The sequence below is a fragment of the Ranitomeya imitator genome, chromosome 1 (genome assembly GCF_032444005.1).
Source record: "Ranitomeya imitator isolate aRanImi1 chromosome 1, aRanImi1.pri, whole genome shotgun sequence".
Classification (NCBI taxonomy): domain Eukaryota; kingdom Metazoa; phylum Chordata; class Amphibia; order Anura; family Dendrobatidae; genus Ranitomeya; species Ranitomeya imitator.
Genome location: NC_091282.1, coordinates 251,163,509 through 251,190,452, shown reverse-complemented (window position 1 = coordinate 251,190,452; position 26,944 = coordinate 251,163,509). Strand labels below are relative to the sequence as shown.

At 44.0% G+C, this 26,944-nt stretch overlaps 1 protein-coding gene across 1 annotated transcript in view; it reads right to left on the bottom strand.

Moving 5' to 3' along the window:
• Positions 1-26,944, bottom strand: part of LRRC43 (leucine rich repeat containing 43) — a 96,102-nt gene that overhangs the window by 4,372 nt on the left and 64,786 nt on the right. The window contains exons 8-11 of the mRNA XM_069755531.1: positions 23,375-23,511; positions 16,987-17,100; positions 16,415-16,612; positions 14,676-14,766 (exon numbers count right to left, since the gene is read on the bottom strand). Of these exons, the coding sequence (XP_069611632.1) occupies positions 14,676-14,766; positions 16,415-16,612; positions 16,987-17,100; positions 23,375-23,511 (540 nt within the window). The remainder of the gene's footprint in view (positions 1-14,675; positions 14,767-16,414; positions 16,613-16,986; positions 17,101-23,374; positions 23,512-26,944) is intronic.

The window sequence follows — 26,944 nt, the reverse complement described above, 5'->3', positions numbered from 1 at the left end:
GAGGCCTCGCCATCTTAGCACAAGTAGGAAAGGCCTACGGACCTCACCTGTGAGAGGGGTCTCCTTTGCCTCCAAGCCGGCTGGACCACATCGCCACCTGTGCCTGGTACCCTGGACTGTGGACTACTACCACCAGTAAACCAGGTAAAGACTTTACAACTTGTGTTGCCAGCCCTGGGGACCCCGCTTCACCTGTGGGAAGCGTCACCATCCAGTCGCCATACCATCACCCCAGAGTACCCCTTTAAGCGGCGTCGGTCCCTACTGACTGAAAACCACAGGTGGCGTCATGAATAGACTTTACCAAAACCCCTTTAAAAGATCTTTCCCCTTTAACTGAGTCCCAGGGCCACAGACCAGGTCGCAGCCACCATGACATCCCCTTTAAGAGCGACCGGACCCGGTACTGAGTACCCCACTGCCCTGGTGGGCGACTCAACAGCATAAAGCACCACTCCGGTGGTTTTTTTGTTGTTATTTCACCACCAAAGTGGTGTTATTAAGGTCTGTTCCCTGCCTCTAGTAAAATACTAGTCCGGTCGTCTTCTTCTGGTTGTGACCTGCCGGATCGCTACAGGGTTTGCTGGCCGATTCAAATGTCATTATTCATTGTAAGGCTATGATCACATGTTCAGTATTTGCTCAGTATTTCACATCAGTATTTGTAACCCAAATCAGGGGTGGGTCAAAAATGCTTCTATTATAATTTTTCTCTGATTATTCCACTCCTGATTTTGGTTTACAAATAGTGATGTAAAATACTGACCAAATACTGAACGTGTGAACGTGGCCTAACTCTGCCAGCCCGTACAAGGCTCTCCTAGACTAACTTTGAGAGACTTCCAGTCAGTCAGGAGTTGCGGTTACACGATGGCGAAATGGGACCGTTGCCAGGAAAACCAGAAAATGGCCCCTAGTAGAAGCTGGCAGCAGTGGCAGGAGTAGGACGATGCTGCAGGTCCCGAGCTGGGTGGTGGGGGTATTCAGCGTTGCAAGGTTGCAGCGGGCTTCAGGTTTTCAGATAATTTCTGCTCCCAAGATATCATTCTGTGCATGCATCACCAACGGTGGCCATTTTCACAAAATCCACCACAGCGAAAATGTGGGGACTCCCAACATTTCTGAAAGCCTGGAATGGAGTAAGCTACCATAAAATCAGTCAATCAGACGAACCGCCATTTTATTAAAAACAGTTTTTTCCTACTTTCCAAATGTCTTACGGTCCGGTGCGTCTAATCCGCAAAATACGGTATATTACTAGGGGCAGGGAACTTACATTAAAGATACCACTCTGGCAGTAAAATAAAAAAAAAACACCGGAGCTGTGCTTCAAGAACCAGTATATTTCGGTGGCAGAAATTCAACTCTGACACTTGGATTTCTGACAATAATTTGATACAGATAGAAACATTGAACATTTTAAATAAAGAAAGACAGCATGACCCATCTATTTTCCCTGCGTTATTTCCTTTTTATTTTATAATAGGATAGATATATATTTAGCCCATGTTTAAATTCACTTATGTTTTTCTAACCACATGTGCAGAAGTTTATCCCAAGCATTTCTGTATACACATTATATTTTCAGAAATGCACCTGAACTTCCCCTTACCAATTTGAGATTGTGCCCCCAGTATCATATCTTTAGTTTCTGTTTTAAGAGCACTTCCTTAATTTTATTTAAATGTTTAGGCTATTTCAAGGTTTTGATCACCCTCCCCACCCCACAATATTTCCTTTCTTTCTTCAAGGGTATACAAATTAAGTTCTTTAAAGGCAAACTTTCGTTAATTGTATGCTTGCCCTAACAAGGAGCATTGAATTAGTGTGCATTCACATTGCCTTTAGGCACCTGATCAGTGGCCCCATTGGGGCTTTGGTCCTAACCCCCTCGCAACGGGATTCAAACATATGCGCCAACAGGGCCACAGACTATAATAGTGCCAATAAAGCAAAAGTGCGCTCTGCCATGCATAATTTTTGAGTGTATGTGCCTAATGGAGGCAGACACCCAGACATAGTAGACTGCACCTAGGTCTCTGCCTCCAGTAGGTGTATACGAATACGCCCAAAAATGATGCAGGGCAGAGTGCAATTTCGCCATGTCAGCACCATTATAGCCTTTGCACCAGTCACCGCCTATGTCCGAATCCCGTTTAATGGGAAGTTCGGATATTAGCCCTAATGGGGCCATTGAACGGGTGCCTACATGCAACTTAACCCCTGGATGAAACTTTCCAAAGCGAAACGCATGTCTGGTGAGATGGTTTACTGGCTCTCTGCACTGCTGTAACATTACCTTTATGTCCATTTATGTATAGCTTGGATGTTCATTTGTCATACCTTGGTCCAATTCTATTATAAGGTATTATTGAAGTACCTGGGCTTAACATATGAGCCTATTATTACAGATAGCTACATTTATATACTACTTGTATGGATATGTGATTTACCCTATGCCATTTTTGTGGTATGATTGGACCTACCATTTGGATTCATTGAACAAGATCAAGATGGAAATCTAAAACTACATGGTATATTCCTTGTACTTTATATATTATATATTCTACATTCCACTTGTGATATATTTGACTCCCTGTATGGATAGAACAGTACAGTAGACTATAATAGATTTTTTATCCAGGTATACCCACCATTTTTTTCGTATATTTGTATCCCCCATCCTGTATATTCTGTATTTACATGCATAAATACATGCTATATTTTCTCATATGTTTTAATATATTTATAATATAGACTAGATGGTGGCCCGATTCTAACGCATCGGGTATTCTAGAATATGCATGTCCACGTAGTATGTTGCCCAGCCACGTCGTATATTGCCCAACCACGTAGTATATTGCCCAGTCACGTACTATATTGCCCAGTCACGTAGTATATTGCCCAGTCACGTACTATATTGCCCAGTCACGTCGTATATTGCCCAACCACGTAGTATATTGCCCAGTCACGTACTATATTGCCCAGTCACGTAGTATATTGCACAGCCCACGTAGTATATTGCACAGCCCGCGTAGTATATTGCACAGCCCGCGTAGTATATTGCACAGCCCGCGTAGTATATTGCACAGCCCGCGTAGTATATTGCACAGCCCGCGTAGTATATTGCACAGCCCGCGTAGTATATTGCACAGCCCGCGTAGTATATTGCACAGCCCGCGTAGTATATTGCACAGCCCGCGTACTATATTGCACAGCCCGCGTACTATATTGCACAGCCCGCGTACTATATTGCACAGCCCGCGTACTATATTGCACAGCCCGCGTACTATATTGCACAGCCCGCGTACTATATTGCACAGCCCGCGTACTATATTGCCCAGCCCGCGTAGTACATTGCCCAGCCCGCGTAGTACATTGCCCAGCCCGCGTAGTACATTGCCCAGCCCGCGTAGTACATTGCCCAGCCCGCGTAGTACATTGCTCAGCCCGCGTAGTACATTGCACAGCCCACGTAGTATATAGCAATGTGGACATCATATCCCTGTTAAAAAAAAAAGAATTAAAATAAAAAATAGTTATATACTCACCTTTCGTTGGCCCCTGGATCCAGGAAGCATTTACCGACGCTCCTCGTGCGCTCCAGTCTCAAGAGTGCATTGCGGTCTCGCGAGATGATGACGTAGCGGTCTCGCGAGACCACTACGTCATCATCTCGCGAGATCACAATGCATGGACCGGTCACCGGAGCGTCGCAAGGAGCGGGAAAGGCGCCGGAAGGTGAGTATATGATGATTTTTTTAAATTTTTTTTTTTAACATTAGGTCTTTTTACTATTGATGCTGCATAGGCAGCATCAATAGTAAAAAAGTTGGTCACACAGGGTTAATAGCAGCGTTAATGGAGTGCGTTACACCGTGGCATAACGTGGTCCATTAGCGCTGCCATTAACCCTGTGTGAGCGCTGACTGGAGGGGAGTATGGAGCGGGCACTGACTGCTGTGAGGAAGGAGCGGCCATGTTGTCATGGACTGCGCCCGTCGCTGATTGGTCGTGGCAATGGTCGTGGGCGTTTTGGATTTCCATAACAGAAAGACAGACAGACAGACAGACAGAAGTGACCTTTAGACAATTATATAGTAGATGTATTTTAGCCCTTTCTTTAAAAAAGTCTAATTTCTTTAAGTGTTGGTTCCTGATATGCTTTTCTGGGCCTTATAATATAGGACTGAGGATATTGGAGGGGTTAAGTGTTCAGCAGCAATTTCTAATATTTTCAATAAATTTTCAAAACCTGTTTCTTTAGGGACCTATTCAGATTTAAATGGACTTTCAGAAGCCTATATATTGGAAACTCCACAAAAATGATACCATTTTAAAAACTGCACCCCTCAAATACTTCAAAATCGTGGTTAGGAAATTTTTTAACCCTTCAGATGCTACGCAGGAAATAATACAAAGTAGATTGAAAGAAAAATAAATAAATACATTTGTACCTCTAATGTTGCTTTAGCTCCAATTTTGTCACTTTTATAAGGGATGGCATGACAAAATGGACTTCAAAATTTGTTAGTCAGTTTCTTCTGAGTGCGTGGATACCCCACATGCATTCAGAAACCTCTGGACAAACAGCTGGGCTCGGACAGGAAGGAGCACCATTTGAATTGTGGAACACAAATTTTACTGAAATAAATTGTGGGAACCATGCCACATGGCCCCTAAAGCACCAAAACAGCAGAACCCCCCCTAAGTTACCCCTGGAAAAGCGGCGCTCCCGCGCCCTGCTGTTGCTGTGCGCGGCGCGGGAGCGCCGCTTTTCCAGCCGGGCACGCACGGTGCAGCTTATATGACATATCACCTACACAGACGCTGCCTTCCACTTACCTAGCAAACGGACTAAATACATTGTTTTCTACCCCTTTTGGGTGTGCTCATATACCACACATCACTTTACCAAAGCGATATATGATTAAGGCCTCGGAGGGTCCGAAACGTCATTTTTTTCGTTACGCTTTGTGTTCACATTTTGTATAGTGATGCTATGTTAGTGGTGTACACAATAAAGTGTTCATTTTTTGCACGATATTCCACTTGTGAGTGCGGTATAATTCTAAATTACTAGTATTTAGGACACCAGTCCACTATACCAGCACCACCATCTACGTTTACAAAGAGTGCAGACCAATAACATTGAAATTGACAGGTCTGTATGTAGGCAGGCATCGTCCAATGGGACTACTAGTCCCAACCAGCTTTGCCTGCTACAGTGACAGGTAGCTGGATGATGGGACAGTAGTAGTCCCATCATCTGGCTACTGTGTTCAAGTGTAAAAAAAAACAAAAACATACACACATATACAGTACAGACAGTACATACTCACCAATTACCTAGTCCCTGAAGCCATCGATCACCTATAAAAAATATTAAAATAATAAACCAACAGTATACTCCCTGATCCAATGTAGTCCATGTAATAACGAGTTTCCCACGACGATCTCCCATGTAGAACAGTGACATCGGGTGATGTCCGTGCTCTACAGGGGTCCCGCGATGAACTGACAGCGGAATTAATCCTCTACGATGTAGCCCTCCACTGTTGCCGAGAGAGAGGTCACTTAAGTTAATTCCCTCGCCGGCAACGCTGTCTGAGAAGATTCCCATGCAGCATTGCCATAAAGTGAGACAATGATCTAAAGTAACCTCTTCAGTGATGCACTGCAGGAGCCATTGTCTCCTGTCAGTGTGTCACTGGAGGCCCTATAGAGCAATTACATCACCCAATGTCACTGTTCTATAGGGGAGATAGTCGTGGGACACTCGTTATTAACCCCTTTCTGACATGGAACGTACTATCCCGTCGAGGTGGGGTGGGCCCCCATGACCATGGACGGGATAGTACGTCCAGCGCGATCGGCGGCGCTCACGGGGGGAGCGCCGCCGATCGCGGCCGGGTGTCAGCTGCCTATCGCAGCTGACATCCGGCACTATGTGCCAGGAGCGGTCACGGACCACCCCCGGCACATTAAACCCTGGCACACCACGATCAAAGATGATCGCGATGTGCCGGCGGTGCAGGGAAGCATCGCGCAGGGAGGGGGCTCCCTGCGGGCTTCCCTGAGCCCCCCGCAGCAACGCGATGTGATCGCGTTGCTGCGAGGGTCTTACCTCCCTCCCTGCCTGCTCGAGCCCCGGATCCAAGATGGCCGCGGATCCGGGTCCTGCAGGGAGGGAGGTGGCTTCACAGAGCCTGCTCAGAGCAGGCACTGTGAAGCAGCCTGCACTTCTCTCAGATCGGTGATCTGACAGAGTGCTGTGCACACTGTCAGATCACCGATCTGTGATGTCCCCCCCTGGGACAAAGTAAAAAAGTAAAAAAAAATTTTTTCAAATGTGTAAAAAAAATATAAAAAAAATATTCCAAAATAATGGAAAAAAAAAAAATATTATTCCCATAAATACATTTCTTTATCTAAATAAAAAAAACAAAACAATAAAAGTACATATATTTAGTATCGCCGCGTCCGTAACGGCCCGACCTATAAAACTGGCCCACTATTTAACCCCTTCAGTAAACACCGTAAGAAAAAAAAAAAACGAGGCAAAAAACAACGCTTTATTATCATACTGCCGAACAAAAAGTGGAATAACACGCGATCAAAAAGACAGATATAAATAACCATGGTACCGCTGAAAACGTCATCTTGTCCCGCAAAAAACGAGCCGCCATACAGCATCATCAGCAAAAAAGTAAAAAAGTTATAGTCCTGAGAATAAAGCGATGCAAAAATAATTATTTTTTCTATAAAATAGTTTTTATCGTATAAAAGCGCCAAAACATAAAAAAATGATATAAATGAGGTGTCGCTGTAATCGTACTAACCCGAAGAATAAAACTGCTTTATCAATTTTACCAAACGCGGAACGGTATAAACGCCTCCCCCAAAAGAAATTCATGAATAGCTGGTTTTTGGTCATTCTGCCTCACAAAAATCGGAATAAAAAGCGATCAAAAAATGTCACGTGCCCGAAAATGTTACCAATAAAAATGTCAACTCGTCCCGCAAAAAACAAGACCTCACATGACTCTGTGGTCCAAAATATGGAAAAATTATAGCTCTCAAAATGTGATAATGCAAAAAATATTTTTTGCAATAAAAAGCGTCTTTCAGTGTGTGATGGCTGCCAATCATAAAAATCCGCTAAATAACCCACTATAAAAGTAAATCAACCCCCCTTCATCACCTCCTTAGTTAGGGAAAAATTAAAAAAATGTATTTATTTCCATTTTCCCATTAGGGTTAGGGCTAGGGTTAGGGCTAGGGTTAGGGCTAGGGCTAGGGTTAGGGCTAGGGTTAGGGCTAGGGTTAGGGCTAGGGTTAGGGCTAGGGTTAGGGCTACAGTTTGGGTTGGGGCTAAAGTTAGGGTTCGGGTTGGGGCTAAAGTTACAGTTAGGCTTTAGATTACATTTACAGTTGGGAATAGGGTTGGGATTAGGGTTAGGGGTGTGTCAGGGTTAGAGGTGTGGTTAGGGTTACTGTTGGGATTAGGGTTAGGGGTGTGTTTTGATTAGGGTTTCAGTTATAATTGTGGGGTTTCCACTGTTTAGGCACATCAGGGGCTCTCCAAACGCGACATGGCGTCCGATCTCAATTCCAGCCAATTCTGCGTTGAAAAAGTAAAACAGTGCTTCTTCCCTTGCGAGCTCTCCCGTGTGCCCAAACAGGGGTTTACCCCAACATATGGGGTATCAGTGTACTCAGGACAAATAGAACAACAACTTTTGGGATCCAATTTCTCCTGTTACCCTTGGGAAAATACAAAACTGGGGGCTAAAAAATAATTTTTGTGGGGAAAAAAAGATTTTTTATTTTCACGGCTCTGCGTTATAAACTGTAGTGAAACACTTGGGGGTTCAAAGTTCTCACAACACATCTAGATTAGTTCCCTGGGGGGTCTAGTTTCCAATATGGGGTCACTTGTGGGGGGTTTCTACTGTTTAGGTACATTAGGGGTTCTGCAAACGCAATGTGACGCCTGCAGACCATTCCATCTAAGTCTGCATTCCAAATGGCGCTCCTTCCCTTCCGAGCTCTGCCATGCGCTCAAACGGTGGTTCCCCCCAACATACGGGGTATCAGCGTACTCAGGACAAATTGGACAACAACTTTTGGGGTCGAATTTCTCCTCTTACCCTCGGGAAAATACAAAACTGGGGGATAAAAAATAATTTTGGGGGGAAGGTTTTTTTTTTTAATTTTCACGACTCTGCGTTACAAACTGTAGTGAAACACTTGGGGGTTCAAAGCTATCACAACACATCTAGATGAGTTCCTTAGGGGGTCTAGTTTCCAAAATCGTGTCACTTGTGGGAGGTTTCTACTGTTTAGGTACATTAGGGGCTCTGCAAATGCAATGTGACACCTGCAGACCATTCCATCTAAGTCCTCTTTCCAAATGGAGCTCCTTCCCTTCCGAGCCCTCCCATGCGCCCAAACAGTGGTTCCCCCCCACATATGGGGTATCAGCGCACTCAGGACAAATTGGACAACAAATTGTGGGGTCCAATTTCTCATGTTACCCTCGGGAAAATACAAAACTGGGGGCTAAAAAATCATTTTTGTGGGAAAAAAATTTTGTTTTATTATTACGGCTCTCCATTATAAACTTCTGTGAAGCCCTTGGTGGGTCAAAGCGCTCAGCACACATCTAGATAAGTTCCTAAGGGGGTCTACTTTCCAAAATGGTGTCACTTGTGGGGGTTTTCTACTGTTTAGGTACGTTAGGGGCTCTGCAAACGCAATGTGACACCTGCAGACCATTCCATCTAAGTGTGCATTCAAATGGCACTCCTTCCCTTCCGAGCCCTCCCATGTGCCCAAACAGTGGTTCCCCCCACATATGGTGTATCATCGCACTCAGGACAAATTGGGCAACAAATTTTGGGGTCCAATTTCTCCTGTTACCCTCGGGAAAATACAAAACTGGGGGCTAAAAAAATAAATTTTGTGGGAAAAAAATTTTGTTTTATTTTTACGGCTCTGCATTATAAACTTCTGTGAAGCACTTGGTGGGTCAAAGTGCTCACCACACCTCTAGATAAGTTCCTTAGGGGGTCTACTTTCCAAAATGGTGTCACTTGTGGGGGGTTTCAATGTTTAGGCACATCAGTGGCTCTTCAAATGCAACATGGCGTCCCATCTCAATTCCTGTCAATTTTGCATTGAAAAGTCAAACGGCGCTCCTTCCCTTCCGAGCTCTCCCATCCGCCCAAACAGTGGTTTACCCCCACATATGGGCTATCAACGTACTCAGGACAAATTGTACAACAACTTTTGGGGTCCAATTTCTTCTCTTACCCTTGGGAAAATAAAAAATTGGGGGCGAAAAGATAATTTTTGTGAAAAAATATGATTTTTTATTTTTACGGTTCTACATTATAAACTTCTGTGAAGCACTTGGTGGGTCAAAGTGCTCACCACACCTCTAGATAAGTTCCTTAGGGGGTCTACTTTCCAAAATGGTGTCACTTGTGGGGGGTTTCAATGTTTAGGCACATCAGGGGCTCTCCAAACGAAACATGGCGTCCCATCTCAATTCCAGTCAATTTTGCATTGAAAAGTCAAATGGCGCTCCTTCGCTTCCGAGCTCTGCCATGCGCCCAAACAGTGGTTTACCCCCACATGTGGGGTATTGGCGTACTCAGGACAAATTGTACAACAATGTTTGGGGTCCATTTTCTCCTGTTACCCTTGGTAAAATAAAACAAATTGGAGCTGAATTAAATTTTTTGTGAAAAAAAGTTAAATGTTCATTTTTATTTAAACATTCAAAAAATTCCTGTGAAGCACCAGAAGGGTTAATCAACTTCTTGAATATGGTTTTGAGCACCTTGAGGGGTGTAGTTTTTAGAATGGTGTCACACTTGGGTATTTTCTATCATATAGACCCCTCAAAATGACTTCAAATGAGATGTGGTTCCTAAAAAAAAATGGTGTTGTAGAAATGAGAAATTGCTGGTCAACTTTTAACCCTCATAACTCCCTAACAAAAAAAAATTTTGGTTCCAAAATTGTGCTGATGTAAAGTAGACATGTGAGAAATGTTACTTATTATGTATTTTGTGTGACATATCTCTGTGATTTAATTGCATAAAAATTCAAAGTTGGAAAATTGCGAAATTTTCATAATTTTCGCCAAATTTCCGTTTTTTTCACAAATAAACGCAGGTACTATCAAAGAATTTTTACCATTGTCATGAAGTACAATATGTCACGAGAAAACATTGTCAGAATCACTGGGATCCGTTGAAGCGTTCCAGAGTTATAACCTCATAAAGGGACAGTGGTCAGAATTGTAAAAATTGGCCCGGTCATTAACGTGCAAACCACCCTTGGGGGTAAAGGGGTTAATTGGACTGCGTTGGACAGGGAGTATATCGTGGGTTTATTATTTTTTATTTTTTGCAAGCGATCGAGGGCTTCTGGGAATTACGCGTGGTTGTAAGTATGGTAAAATTAAGAATATTAAAATACTTTTTTCTGGCTGTGTCTTTTTTTTAACTCTTTCACTACTATAGGATTAGTAATGGATAGGCGTCTTATTGACGCCTCTCCATTACTAACCGGGCTTGATGTCACCTTACAATACAAAGGTGACATTAACCCCTTATTACCCCATATGCCACTGCTACAGGGCAGTGGGAAGAGAGAGGCTAAGTGCCGGAATTGGTGCCTCTTACACATGCGCCATTTCTGGGTCGGCTGGGAGCTGGTATATGTAGCAGGGGTGGGGGGGCAATATCCATGGTCCCTCTCTAGCCTTTCTGGCTATAAATTATAGGGGAACCCAACGTCATTTTCTTGGCGGGCGTCCCCCCATTTTAAAATAAAATATTTAGCCAGTAAAGGCTAAATATACAGCTGCGGGCTGAGATTCATAGCCTGGGGAGCTCCACGGGTATTAACCCCTTCCCAGGCTACAAATATCAGCCCCCAGTCGCTGGCTTTCCCACTCTGGACTTGAAAATTGCACAGGAGCCTACGCATTTTTTTTCCATTTTTTTTAGATTAAACATATTGCGTTTAAGGCCGGGGTCACACTTGCGAAAAACTCGCACGAGTCTCGCACCTCAATACCCGGCACTGCCATTGGCACTTGGGACCGGAGTGCGCGGCTGCATGTATTTCTATGTAGCTGAACTCTCCAGTCCCAGTGCCGGCGGCAGTGCCAGGTACTGAGGTGCCAGACTCGTGCGAGTTTCTCGCAAGTGTCACCCCGGCCAACACAGATTTTTTTTTTGGTGTGTGTCTTTATTTAACATTCTATGTACCATTTTATTATGTTTATTACTAAACATTGGGCTTGATATCTATCTATCTATCTATCTATTATCTACAGTGCCTTGCGAAAATACTCGGCCCCCTGGAATTTTTCAACCTTTTCACACATATCATGCTTCAAAAATAAAGATACCAAATGTAAATCTTTGGAGAAGAATCAACAACAAATGGAACACAATTGTGAAGTTGAACAAAATTTATTGGTTATTTTAAATTTTTGTGGAAATTCAAAAACTGAAAGTGGGGCGGACAATATTATTCGGCCCCTTTAAATTAATACTTTGTTGCGCCACCTTTTGCTGCGATTACAGCTGCAAGTCACTTGGGGTATGTCTCTATCAGTTTTGTACATCGAGTAACTGAAATTCTTACCCATTCTTCCTTGGCAAACAGCTTGAGCTCTGTGAGGTTTGATGGAGATCGTTTGTGAACAGCGGTTTTCAGCTCTTTCCACAGATTATCGATTAGATTGAGGTCTGGACTTTGACTTGGCCATTCTAACACCTGGATACGTTTATTTGTGAACCATTCCATTGAAGATTTTGCTTTATGTTTGAGATCATTGTCTTGTTGGAAGACAAATCTCCGTCCCAGTCACAGGTCTTTTGCAGACTCCAGCAGGTTTTCTTCAAGAATGGTCCTGTATTTGGCTCCATCCATCTTCCCATCAATTTTAACCATCTTCCCTGTCCCTGCTGAAGAAAAGCAGGCCCAAACCATGATGCTGCCACCACCATATTTGACAGTGCGGATGGTGTGTTCAGGGTGATGAGCTGTGTTGTCTTTATGCCAAACATGTCGTTTGGCATTGTTGCCAAAAAGTTCGATTTTGGTTTCATCTGACCAGAGCACCTTCTTCCACATGTTTGGTGTGTCTCCCAGATGGCTTATTGCAATCTTTAAACAACACTTTTTATTGATATCTTTGAGAAATGGCTTTCTTCTTGCCACTCTTCCATAAAGGCCAGATTTGTGCAGTGTACGACCAGGGCCGTATTTGCCACTAGACACTCGAGGGCACGTGCCTAGGGCAGGAACAAGCGGGGAGACGGTACCTGAGCAAGGTTTTTTTTTTTCTTTTTTTTTTAAACTAGTCCTGGCTCTGGCTGTGAGTCTCTTCCTGAAGACAGGGAGCGGCAGAGCGGCAGCCAGAACACATGGTGCTGGTGCTGACTCTCCCTACTCCCCCTGCTGAGACACAGTGATGCCCCTGCTCACAGCCTCACTGGTGCCCGGCCGGAATGTGACTGTGACTGACTGCTGAAGTGGAGCGGTGGCTGGACTCACATTGCTGGCCTGGAGGACTCTCAGACAATAGAGCAGTACATACACAGTAAGTAGTGTACACTGTCTCTGTCTGTAATGATCTCCCTCCTTGTTCCTGCCCGCACACTGCCTGCTGCATGGCTCTGTCTGTGACTCACCTCACCCCTTCCCTCATATTCCTCAGCCTCGTTTCTGCCTGTAGTGCCTGAGGCTGGAGGAGCCATGAAAACACAGTCATCAGCCCTTAATGTTTGATGTTTGATCTTTCCTCCTGGCAGTGGACCCAGAGAGTGGTGGGGGTGGGGTATAACACACCCCCACTCACTCTGGGTCCTGGGAGCACATATTGCCAGTGCTGGTGTGTGTGTGGCTGTATCGTGTGTGTGTGTGCGGAGCTGTATGTGTGTGGGGCTGTGTGTGTGTGTGTGTGTGTGTGTGCGGGCAGCGGAGCTGTATGTGTGTGCATGCGCGCAGAGCTGTATGTGTGTGCGGAGCTGTGTGTGCAGAGCTGTATGTGTGTGTGTGTGTATGTGTGCGTGGGCAGCGGAGCTGTATGTGTGTGTGCGCGCAGAGCTGTGGAGCTGTATGTGTGGTGGCGCTGTATGTGTGTGTATGTGCAGAGCTGTATGTGTGTGAGCAGAGCTGTATGTGTGTGCGTGGAGCTTTATATATGTGTGTGTCTGTGGGGTGCTGTGTGTGTGGGGCTGTGTGTGTGTGTGTACATGCACACAGAGCTGTATGTGTGTGTGGGGCTGTATGTGTGTGCAGAGCTGTGTGTGTGGGCAGCGGAGCTGTACGTGTGTGTGTGAGCACAGCTGTGTGTGTGTGCGGAGCGGTGTGTGTTTGTGTGTGGAGCTGTGTGTGTTTGTGTGCGAAGCCGTGTGTGTGCGTGGAGCTGTAGGTGTGTGTGTATGTGCGGAGCTGTATGTGTGTGTGCGGAGCGGAGCTGTGTGTGTGTGCGTGGAGCTGTATGTATGTGTGTGTCTGTGGGGTGCTGTGTGTGTCTGCGGAGCTGTATGTGTGTGGGGCCGTATGTGTGTGTGTGTGTGTGTGTGTGCAGAGCTGTATGTGTGTGTGGGGCTGTATGTCTGTGCGGAGCCATGTGTGTGCAAAAAACTGACGGATCTGCCGCGAATGGTAAAAATTGCTGATGTGAAAGTAGCCTAAGTGACTGCCGACAGTGTCTGCATTAGTCATACTCACCAATGGGGAGGCAGCACGAAAAGTGCCTAAGGCAGCATAAACTCTAAATACGGCCCTGTGAACGACTGATTGTTGTCCTATGGACAGACTGCCCCACCTCAGCCGTAGATCTCTGCAGTTCATCCAGAGTGATCATGGGCCTCTTGGCTGTATTTCTGATCAGTCTTCTCCTTGTTTGAGATGAAAGTTTAGAGGGACGGCCGGGTCTTGGTAGATTTGCAGTGGTATGATACTCCTTCCATTTCAATATGATCGCTTGCACAGTGCTCCTTGGGATGTTTAAAGTTTTGGAAATCATTTTGTATCCAAATCTGGCTTTAAACTGCACAACAGTATCACAGACCGGCCTGTTGTGCTCCTTGGTCTTCATGATGCTCTCTGTGCTTCAAAGAGAACCCTGAGACTATCACAGAGCAGGTGCATTTATACAGAGGCTTGATTACACACAGGTGGATTATATTTATCATCATTAGGCATTTAGGACAACATTGGATCATTCAGAGATCTACAATGATCTTCTGGAGTGAGTTTGCTGCACAATGAAAGTAAAGGGGCCGAATAATATTGTACGCCCCACTTTTCAGTTTTTGAATTTCCACAAATATTTATAATAACCAATACATTTCGTTCAACTACACAATTGTGTTCCTCTTGTTGTTGATTCTTCACCAAAAATTTACATTTGGTATCTTTATGTTTGAAGCATGATATGTGGAAAAAGGTTGAATAGCTCCAGGGGGCCGAATACTCACTCACTCACTTCACTCCATCCATCCATCCATCCATCCCTATCTATCTGTCTATCTATATATCTATCTGTGTGTGTAAACATTATGCTTCAATGGAATATGTAAATGAAGAGGTTGGACAAGAAATTACATTACAATTTTATTAATTTTTTTTACCTGATGAAGAGCGAGGTGGCTTTGGAGAGTCTGCATTTTCTCTACCACTTTTCACCCTACGCTCCTTGGTTTTGTTGCTGTTTTGAGGGCTCTGAAATAAAATCATAGTTGGTTTCACAATTATGGTTGAATACACTCCGCAACATTGAAATTGCAACACCAAGAAGGAAAAGTGGGGAAATTATAGAAATCATGGGATTGATTGACATGTTAATAATAAGCAAATGATTAAAAAATGGAGACCTTTAAAACAAAACTCTCAATTTATTCAGTATTGAGTATGAGCACCATGCGCAGAAATACATGCTTTGGCATGTTATCAATGAGGTTATCAATGTCCTGAAACACTGGGTGCTCAAATCATCAAGATCCGCTGCTGGCTGCTCCCTTTGCAATTGCTGACCATTGACTTCCCAGATGTGCTTGATGAGATACAAGTCCAGTGAAGCTGTAGGCCAAGGTAGCATGTTTAGACCATGCAGACTGCTTTCATTAGCACGAACAACATGATTACTGAAATTGTCGTGTTGAATAATGGCTTCAGGGACATATTGTAGAAATGGCTGTACTGCTGGTTCCACAATTCAGTGTAATGCTAAACGGTTAGTGTACCTGTAATGGAGATTAAATGGGTCCAAAATATTGTACATTATGCCACCCCCCACCATAATCCTGTGATTAGGACCATTGTGATGTTCCCTTGTGAAGGCCTCTTCATGGGATTACCCACGTGGTTTCCAGATGGAGACCCAAGGTTGAAAAGGAGCAATGGAGGCTGGAATGAAGGTCTGTCCTCTTTAGCAATCAGTCCAATTTTTGTCTTGGACCCAATTATAGATTGAGATTGGCCTGGAGACCACATGGGCAACTCCATGAAGAGGCCTTCTACAAGGGAACGTCAAATGAATCCTACCGGGATTATGGTGTGGGGAAGCATAATTTACTGTAGCTGGACACATTTAGTTTTCATTCAGAGTACACAATGGTTTGTTTGTGAAAGCAGTGGTACGGCCATTTCTCCAAAGTGTCCCAGAACCCGTATTTCAACATAACACCAGGCCTCCTGTTGCTAGTGCTACTGTGAGTGGTGAAAACGTGCTACCATGGAAGCGTGTCTGGACTTGTCTTTTATCAGGCACATCTGGGATCTGACTGGTTGGAAATTGCAAACGGAGCTTTCAGCAGCGGATTTTGATTTGTGTGCTCAAGTGCATTTAGCGTGGCAGAACATTCTTCAGTCAACTATTAATAATAACCTCATTGATAGCAGTCAAGGAGTGTTAGTGCATTTGTTTCTGTGCGTGGTGCTCATACTCATACTTCCATTTTTTTTTAATCACTTGTGTTTCATTAAAATGACTACCCATACTGTGAGTTCCTTAACTCCACGACATTTCCTTCTTGGTGTTGCAATTTCAGTGTTCAGAAGTGTATACAAGAATACAATGTAAAGACAATATATAACCACAACTGTCTTTATACTTTTGGGATCTCTTAGTATTGAAACATAGTTATGGTAATTAAGGTGACCAAAGCTAAGGCAAACATCTGAAATAATCGTACTTTGTCATAAAAGCAACAATTTCTGGTTACGAGGGCATATACAAAGATTAGTGAACAGAGTGACTAGCACACATTCACTAGAATGTATCATTTGTATTCTAACTGTAAAATTCTTGAAAAATGTATTTCCATTATAACTATTGTAGTAGGTTACTGTTATGTTCCTGTTGCATCACCTTTTTATTTGCATCCCGCTGCTCTAAGTTGTTGTTAAATGGCTCCAAGTTGCAAATAGAAGAAGTTTGCATCTCTCCAGAGACCAGATTTTTTAAACACATTTCTGCAGAACCAAGAGTCTTCACAATTGGGGGATCATGACGAAGCTGTACTAGATTTTCTTTTTTCTTCTTATTCTTTCCATCCGTTTTACTTCCCTATAACAATATAAATGTAGTTTTAAAGTGATATCCAAAACATAATTTAAAAAAAAAAAATTTCTGCTGATGTTTACAGATCAACAGTTCTGAGTGCCCCCATGATGTGCTCATCCACTCGATTTTGGCAGGACGGCCAACTGTTTTATGTGTATCCTAGCTCTCTGACTCTCCTCAACATATAGTGAGGGTTGAAAAAAAAAAAAGACACTGGCATGCTGAATTCTAAAGCTTGATCCATGTGTTCTGATGGGAGGTACCCCGAAATTGGGATGTGCACCAAAAAAAAGCATTTGTGGGCTACGAGGAAAGCAAGGTTATAAGCTTTTCCACAGTTTTTTGCTAACGAAGTAGTACACTGCAACCAATCTTACCCTGGAGCCACTTTTGGCCCTTTCCTTTTCCTTTTCCTTGTTCTTTCCACCAACATTTTTGTCAAGCTTTGATACAGCAGCAATCTCCTCTGGATCTTTGGGCCATGACAGGGTCTAATAGAAAGATAGATTTGTGCATGAGTACCAATACTACAGAAGTAACACAATTCATTTATACTTTAGCATTGTGTTTGACTGCATTAACAGTTTTGCTATTTAGTGTTTAGTGGTAAAGATAAAAAGGCAACTGGCCTATAATGAGTGTTTCATATACATCGATAAAATAATTCACTTAAAAAAACACATTACCTCTACATTATATATTTACATGATACAGTAGGTCATTTTCCCCTCTATGTTAATTAGCTCATAATTTTATTGTTGGCTGATATAGAAAATTAACATTAAACGGGTAAACACAGATCTCATTGCAGCCATTGAATGCCTCAACACCGTATATGCAGCATGCACAATGTGCCTCTGATAACCAGATGTCACTCGCCCATTCATGTTTAAGGTCTGTGGAAAAAATTGGACCGCACTTGGATGACTGTTGTGAATTCTGTTGTCGGGCTCCCTCCTGTGGTCATGAATGGTACTTCGGCTGGTTCTGTCCATGGACTTCCTCTGGTGGGTGTTTCTGAGTTTCCTTCCACAGGTGACGAGGTTAATTCGTTAGCTGGCTGCTCTATTTAACTCCACTTAGATCTTTGCTCCATGCCACCTGTCAATGTTCCAGTATTGGTCTAGTTCTCTCCTGGATCGTTCTTGTGACCTGTCTTCCCAGCAGAAGCTAAGTTCCAGCTTGTATTTCTTTGGTTTGCTATTTTTCTGTCCAGCTTGCTATTTTTATTGTTGTCTTGCTTGCTGGAAGCTCTGGGACGCAGAGGGAGCGCCTCCGCACCGTGAGTCGGTGCGGAGGGTCTTTTTGCGCCCACTGCGTGGTCTTTTTGTAGGTTTTTGTGCTGACCACAAAGTAACCTTTCCTATCCTCGGTCTGTTCAGTAAGTCGGGCCTCACTTTGCTTAATCTATTTCATCTCTGTGTTTGTATTTTCATCTTTACTCACAGTCATTATATGTGGGGGGCTGCCTTTTCCTTTGGGGAATTTCTCTGAGGCAAGGTAGGCTTTATTTTTCTATCTTTAGGGCTAGCTAGTTCAATAGGCTATGCCGAGTTGCATAGGGAGCATTAGGCGCAATCCACGGCTATTTCTAGTGTGTTCAATAGGATTAGGGATTGCGGTCAGCAGAGTTCCCACGTCCCAGAGCTCGTCCTTATTATCAGTTACTATCAGGTCATTCCGTGTGCTCTTAACCACCAGGTCCATTATTGTCCTGACCACCAGGTCATAACAGTACAGGTGGCCCAAAGTACTAATGCATCTCAATAGAGGGATAAGAGAAGTTCTGAGACCATTTTTTTTTTCTTTGCAGTGTGTTTTGTCTCTCTTTTCCCCTTTACCTCTGGGTGGTTCAGGACTCAGGTGTAAACATGGACATTCAAGGTCTGTCCTCTTGGATGGATAATCTCACTGCAAGGGTACAAAACATTCAAGATTTTGTGGTTCAGAATCCGATGTCAGAGCCTAGGATTCCAATTCCTGATTTGTTTTTTGGTCATAGATCTAAGTTCTTGAATTTCAAAAATAATTGTAAATTGTTTCTTGCCTTGAAACCTCGCTACTCAGGTGACCCTGTTCAACAAGTAAAGATAATTATTTCTTTGTTACGTGGTGACCCTCAAGACTGGGCATTTTCCCTTGCGCCAGGAGATACGGCATTGCGTGATGTTGATGCGTTTTTTCTGGCGCTTGGATTGCTTTATGACGAACCTAATTCAGTGGATCAGGCAGAGAAAATCTTGCTGGCTCTGTGTCAGGGTCAGGATGAAACGGAGATATATTGTCAGAAGTTTAGAAAGTGGTCTGTGCTCACTCAGTGGAATGAATGTGCCCTGGCAGCAATCTTCAGAAAGGGTCTCTCTGAAGCCCTTAAGGATGTCATGGTGGGATTTCCCATGCCTGCTGGTCTGAATGAGTCTATGTCTTTGGCCATTCAGATCGATCGACGCTTGCGTGAGCGTAAAGCTGTGCACCATTTGGCGGTACTATCTGAGCATGGGCCTGAGCCTATGCAATGTGATAGGACTTTGACCAGAGCTGAACGGCAAGAACACAGAAGTCGGAATGGGCTATGTTTTTACTGTGGTGATTCCACTCATGCTATCTCCGATTGTCCTAAGCGCACTAAGCGGTTCGCTAGGTCTGCCACCATTGGTACGGTACAGTCTAAATTTCTATTGTCCGTTACTCTGATTTGCTCTTTGTCATCCTATTCTGTTATGGCATTTGTGGATTCAGGCGCTGCCATGAATTTGATGGACTTGGAGTTTGCTAGGCGCTGTGGTTTTTTCTTGGAGCCCTTGCAGTATCCTATTCCATTGAGAGGAATTGATGCTACGCCTTTGGCCAAGAATAAGCCTTAGTACTGGACCCAATTGACCATGTGCATGGCTCCTGCACATCAGGAGGATATCCGCTTTCTGGTATTGCATAATCTGCATGATGTGGTCGTTTTGGGGTTGCCATGGCTACAGGTTCATAATCCAGTATTGGACTGGAAATCTATGTCTGTGTCCAGCTGGGGTTGCCAGGGGGTACATGGTCATGTTCCATTTTTGTCTATTTCGTCTTCCACTCCTTCTGAAGTTCCAGAGTTTTTGTCGGATTATCGGGATGTATTTGATGAGCCCAAAGCCAGTGCCCTACCTCCTCATAGGGATTGCGATTGTGCAATTAATTTGATTCCTGGTAGTAAGTTTCCTAAGGGCCGATTGTTCAATTTATCTGTGCCAGAACACGCCGCTATGCGGAGTTATATAAAGGAATCCTTGGAGAAAGGCCATATTCGCCCGTCGTCATCACCGTTAGGAGCAGGGTTCTTTTTTGTGGCCAAGAAGGATGGTTCTTTGAGACCTTGTATTGATTACCGCCTTCTTAATAAAATTACAGTCAAATTTCAGTATCCTTTGCCGTTGCTGTCTGATTTGTTTGCTCGTATTAAAGGGGCTAGTTGGTTCACCAAGATAGATCTTCGAGGGGCGTATAATCTTGTGCGTATTAAACAAGGCGATGAATGGAAAACAGCATTTAATACGCCCGAGGGCCATTTTGAGTACCTGGTTATGCCATTCGGGCTTTCCAATGCTCCATCAGTATTTCAGTCCTTTATGCATGACATCTTCCGAGAGTACCTGGATAAATTCCTGATTGTGTATTTGGATGATATTTTGGTCTTTTCGGATGATTGGGAGTCTCATGTGAAGCAGGTCAGAATGGTGTTCCAGGTCCTTCGTGCGAATTCCTTGTTTGTGAAGGGGTCAAAGTGTCTCTTTGGAGTTCAGAAGGTTTCATTTTTGGGGTTCATTTTTTCCCCTTCTACTATCGAGATGGACCCTGTTAAAGTCCAGGCCATTTACGATTGGACTCAGCCGACATCTGTGAAGAGCCTGCAAAAGTTCCTGGGCTTTCCTAATTTTTATCGGCGCTTCATCGCTAATTTTTCTACTGTTGCTAAACCGTTGACTGATTTGACCAAGAAGGGTGCTGATGTGGTCAATTGGTCTTCTGCAGCTGTAGAGGCTTTTCAGGAGTTGAAGCGTCGTTTTTCTTCTGCCCCTGTGTTCTGCCAGCCAGATGTTTCGCTCCCATTTCAGGTTGAGGTTGATGCTTCTGAGATTGGAGCAGGGGCTGTTTTGTCGCAAAGAAGTTCTGATGGCTCGGTGATGAAGCCATGTGCTTTCTTTTCTAGAAAGTTTTCGCCTGCTGAGCGTAATTATGATGTTGGTAATCATGAGATGTTGGCCATGAAGTGGGCATTCGAGGAGTGGCGTCATTGGCTTGAAGGAGCCAAGCATCGCGTGGTGGTCTTGACAGATCACAAGAATTTGACTTATCTTGAGTCTGCCAAACGGTTGAATCCGAGACAGGCTCGATGGTCGTTATTTTTCTCCCGTTTTGATTTTGTGGTTTCGTACCTTCCGGGCTCTAAGAATGTGAAGGCTGATGCCCTGTCAAGGAGTTTTGTGCCTGACTCTCCGGGTGTTCCTGAGCCGGCGGGTATTCTCAAAGAGGGGGTAATTTTGTCTGCCATCTCCCCTGATTTGCGGCGGTTGCTGCAAAAATTTCAGGCTGATAGACCTGACCGTTGCCCAGCCGAGAAACTGTTTGTCCCTGATAGATGGACTAGTAGAGTTATCTCTGAGATTCATTGTTCAGTGTTGGCTGGGCATCCTGGAATCTTTGGTACCAGAGATTTGGTGGCTAGATCCTTTTGGTGGCCGTCTTTGTCACGGGATGTGCGTTCTTTTGTGCAGTCCTGTGGGACTTGTGCTCGGGCTAAGCCCTGCTGTTCTCGTGCCAGTGGGTTGCTTTTGCCCTTGCCGGTCCCGAAGAGGCCCTGGACGCATATTTCTATGGATTTTATTTCGGATCTCCCCGTCTCTCAAAAGATGTCGGTCATTTGGGTGGTTTGTGATCGCTTTTCTAAGATGGTCCATTTGGTACCTTTGTCTAAATTGCCTTCCTCCTCTGATTTGGTGCCATTATTTTTCCAGCATGTGGTTCGTTTACATGGTATCCCGGAGAACATCGTTTCTGACAGAGGTTCCCAGTTTGTTTCGAGGTTTTGGCAATCCTTTTGTGCAAGGATGGGCATTGATTTGTCTTTTTCCTCGGCTTTCCATCCTCAGACAAATGGCCAAACCGAACGAACTAATCAAACTTTGGAAACATATCTGAGATGCTTTGTTTCTGCTGATCAGGATGATTGGGTGTCCTTTTTGCCTTTGGCTGAGTTCGCACTTAATAATTGGGCCAGCTCGGCTACTTTGGTTTCGCCGTTTTTCTGCAATTCTGGTTTCCATCCTCGTTTCTCTTCTCTTCTATTCACTGCTTGTGTCGAGAAACATGTGATGGTGTCTCCGCAGCTTCTTTACATGCATCTGCATATTTCCGATAAGGGATGGGGGCAGTGTTCTAGAATCACTGCGTTGAGAAACACGTGATGGTGTCTCCGCGGTGTTGGATGTTTTGGTCTCCCCGAGGCCAATCATCTGTGCCTTTATAGCCTTTTTACTAGGCACTGCTCCTAATAGCCAGATTTCTACTCCACACTGAGGGGCAAAAACCCCGAAACAGCTGTCTGTGGATGGATACCATGCTTGGCATAGGTGGCTTTCCTTCATAGGATGCTGCCCTTCCCGTGGTTGTTCCTTCCCGGGGAAAGGCCTGGCTATTCACTGCTTGCGTCGAGAAACACGTGATGGTGTCTCCGCAGCTTCTTTACATGCATCTGCATATTTCCCATAGGGGGCAGTGTTCTGGAATCACTGCGTTGAGAAACACGTGATGGTGTCTCCGCGGTGTTGGATGTTTTGGTCTCCCCGAGGCCAATCATCTGTGCCTTTATAGCCTTTTTACTAGGCACTGCTCCTAATAGCCAGATTCCTACTCCACACTGATGAGGGGCAAAAACCCCGAAACAGCTGTCTGTGGATGGATACCATGCTTAGCTAGTTCCTTAGGCTGTGCCGAGTTGCATAGGGAGCGTTAGGCGCAATCCATGGCTATTTCTAGTGTGTTCAATAGGATTAGGGATTGCGGTCAGCAGAGTTCCCACGTCCCAGAGCTCGTCCTTATTATCAGTAACTATCAGGTCATTCCGTGTGCTCTTAACCACCAGGTCCATTATTGTCCTGACCACCAGGTCATAACAGATGACCTCTTTGCGCTGTACAATTTTCACGGACAGACAAAATGAAGAACCTTTTTCTTTTTCTCCACCTCCAAGAAAATTATATCCCACTCCAATCAAACTCTGATCAGAATCGAATTAGCATAATTGGACGGGTTTTCTCAGATAGAAAGATAATGGCTGTCTGCACCTGCCTTCATGCTTATGTGAAATGACCCTTTGAAGTGGAGAATTCTGGGTTGTTGTGTTTTATTCTCCCCAGGCCTGGGAGGTTCTAAAATGGGGGGTTCTCGCCCCATTTACTGTTACAACATTAGCATACCTGCTGATTGCCATTTACTATTTGGTCTGCGGTAATGGATTGTTTTATTGCTTTACTGGATAAGCAGGAACATTGCAGTACTAATTCTATGAAGCAAAGATCAGAATCTGTGCCATGTATTTTGTATCTCTACTGACCGAATTCAGTTGTGAAATTACCTTTTAATAACGGTTTAGAAATGTCAGTTTACTAGCAACACAGATCTTATGTGCTAAACAAGCCCTTTCGGAAAGAAATGATGACACCTTTATGCCAACGACTGTATACGATAAAGGACCACGTACTCCATATGACTGACTGTGTACATTACCTTTTCCTCTATGACAGTCACATTCATTCCACAGAGAAAAAAAGACTTTAGCGACAATAAATCGGATGATGTGTGTTCCCTCACATACTCATATTGGATAGCTTCATTCCAAACTGATACAGTAGTTTTGTAGAGACCTGGGACAGAATACTGAATTAGAAGACACATGGAAGGAGATGTACAATAACAAATTGCACCAGCTAGATAAGAAAATAATAAATAAAAACTCAATAGGACATGACTGGGGAACAGGCTGGCCATCATGAATGTTGAATAAGTCAGACTTACTGGGATAAATTGCCAAGATCCTGCATCAGGCCTCATTCAGTTGTCAGTTTCAGTTGCTAAATAAATCTTGCCAAATCAGACAAGGTGATTTTCTGGATTTGTTTTCTCATTTTGACTCTCCTAGTTGTGGTCTACCTATGATGTCAATTACAGGCCTCTCTCATCTTTTTAAATGGGAGAACTTGCACAATTGGTGGCTGACTAAATACTTTTTTCCCCACTCTATGGATGTATGAGAAAAACAAACCAATTTTAATCAGTGATCTTAATCTGAGTTTCATCAGTTTTTTCACTGATGGAAAAAAAAAGAAGTTTCTCCACTTTTTTCTATTAGTCAGTGAAGAACGGATCGCGCACACAAATCTCATCCGATTGCTTTCTGATTTTTTCACGGACCCATAGAATTTAATTGCAGTTTGATCCAACAATTGGATCAATATATCGGACAAGTCTCCACATTTTTGCATGGATCACTCAGTTTGCAAAAATCACAGGCATGTGTGCAAGCCCACAGACTGTCATAGGTATAGGTGCTACCTCTGGGGAAAAAAAAAAGTGTTGCAGCTCGTATGTGAAAAACCAATGTGTATGAATGAGGTGATTAATGGATTGTCTGATATGGGACAACAACATTTAATACAATGGGTACTCACCTTCTGCAGTGCCGCCATTTACAGCGATTCCGCTGCCGCTATTCACTGCATGTCATATGATATTGTTGTGTCACGCGTCTGTTGCAGCAAATTTTGTCAGAGCTGCTCTCACCGAATATCAATGAGCTTTACAGCGATTAGCGGTTTTATTGTGACAGCAATGTTATGTGATCTGCCAGGAATCGCAGCAACAACATAGCTGGAAAGGCACCACTTCAGGTGAGGAGTGCACCTTGTTTGTATTTTAAGTAGAGACCTGAAATGATTACCCAGGATTGTCCAGTAGTGGACAAGTCCTTTTATAATGCACAAAAAAAAAACACTTTTAGGCCATGTTCACACGTTCCTGATTTCCCTGCTGTTTTTTCTGCACTAAAAACCGCAGCTCTTGGCAGAAAACGCAGGTGCGTTTTTTGGTGCGTTTTTGGTGCATTTTTTGATGCGTGTTTTGATGCGGTTTTTAGTGCGGTTTTTTATGCAGTTATCCCTGCAGAGTCTGTGTGTTTTCTAGGAAGTTTTTTTAGGGTTAAAATGGCTGAAAATACCCTAACCCTACCCCTAACCCTACCCCTAACCCTAACCCTAGTTCTAACTGTAGTGGGGGGAAAAAAAATAAATTCTTCATTTTATTATTGTTACTACCTATGGGGGTGATAAAGGGGGGGGGGGTCATTTACTTTTTTTTTTTTTTTGATCACTGTGAGGTTATCACAGTGATCAAAATGTGCCTGGAATGAATCTGCCGGCCGGCAGATTCGGCGGGCGCACTGCGCATGCGCCCGCCATTTTGGAAGATGGCGGCGCCCAGTGAGAAGACGGACGGACACCGGGAGGCCCGGTAAGTATAAGGGGGGGAGATGAGGCCACGGGGGGGGCGTCGGAGCACGGGGGGGTGGCATCGGAGCATGGGGGGGTGGGATTGGGGCACGGGGGGACAGCCACACTCCGCCCACGCACTTCCTGCTGCAGCGGTTCTGCACCACAAACCGCAGAAAACCCGCAGATATTTTTTTCGTCTGCGGGTTTTACTGCGGGTTTGACCCTCACAATGGAGGTCAATGGGTGCAGAACCGCTGCAGTTCCGCACAAAGAAGTGACATGGTCCTTTTTTACCGCAGCTATTCAGCGCGGCTTTTTTAGTGAATTTCCGCAATGTGGGCACAGCGGTTCCTGTTTTCCATAGGGTACATTGTACTGTACCTTGCATGGAAAACAGCTGCGGACCCGCGGCGGTTCCGCAGTAAAAAACGCATTGTGTGAACATGGCCTTATATACTGTGAGCCGAATGTATTATTATTTTAGACATGTTCTGAATTGCTCTGCATGGGAGTTCTGGCTGAGCAGGAAAGCGGTCTGAGATTCAACACAAAGTGCAAAAATTGTGCCAAAATTCTAGCACAAAGTAAACCACTTAATAGGTGTAAAATTAGGCTGGGCAGTCTAAAAAATGCACTACATTTATTCATCAGCAAGAACCGCTTTGGAAAGATTGGAACATTTTTAGATCATCTACGGTCTACACTGTTAAAAAAAAAAAATTAGAAAGTTTTAGTAAATCTGCCCGATGTGTTCAAATTGTAAATGTAATAGGCAAAAATTAGGCAATGTTCACACATTCAGGATATGATGATGCGGGTTCTGCATCCAGCTTCTCATCAAATTCTCTAATATTCTGCATCTAATGCAAGTAAATGGGGGATTTTATACCTTATGTCCATGCAGAAGAAAAAAATCAGCAAGGAAGAATGGCGAAGCTGTGGATTGTAAACTCTGCAGCATGTTTAGGATTCGCACAGATTCTGCAAGTCGCATGTTGCCCTAATTGAATGACGGTGGGGCCAAGCCTGGTGCTGATCTACAGACACATCCACGGTGAAAATCCCAAATGTCTGGATCGGGTTCTTTGCTTAGCCTTTGTGAATTCCTGAATCTTGTGAGTAAACTTTTACATTCTCATTCCAGCACTTACTATTCGTATTCTCATATTGTCCATACATTATAATGGTATAGCATTTAGTGGAAGAAAAGAAACATAATCTAGGAGGGTCAGACTCCAACAAGAGAGGGCCACAGTGCAAGAACAGTATTTTGTGTGGGCTCCTCGATTTCCAGCTGACAATATACTCTTTGTAGTTTGTCCACCCTGAGCTTAAAGGAGTTGTCCAATCCTAAGCTACAAGTCTGCAGTCATTTTATATGACTGTAGACTTGTGAATTCTCAAATGGCATGCACTGCAAGGATTCGCAGGCATCGAGAGTGTTCAGTCATGTGACTTCAAGTGCGCGATATGCATACTCCCAGACGCCTTCTGAATAGATGGGCACGGCATTGCGTAATGCAAGTGCATTGAGCGAGGTCAGAAACAGTCTTGGTATTGTCGCCAGGATTACGGAATTCAAATATTTGTGATCATATGACCACCTGGACCTGGCACCGGAGAATCCTCACAGCACGCAGTGAGCGTGATATGAGGATTCACAAGTTTGCAATCACATAGAGTAACTGCAGACTTGTAGCTTAAAGGGGTGTTCCCATCTCCAAGATCATATCCTAATATGTAGTAGGTGTAATCTAATATATAATTGCCTAGAATACTACTTCCTGCAATTTGTGCCAACTTCCTGTCC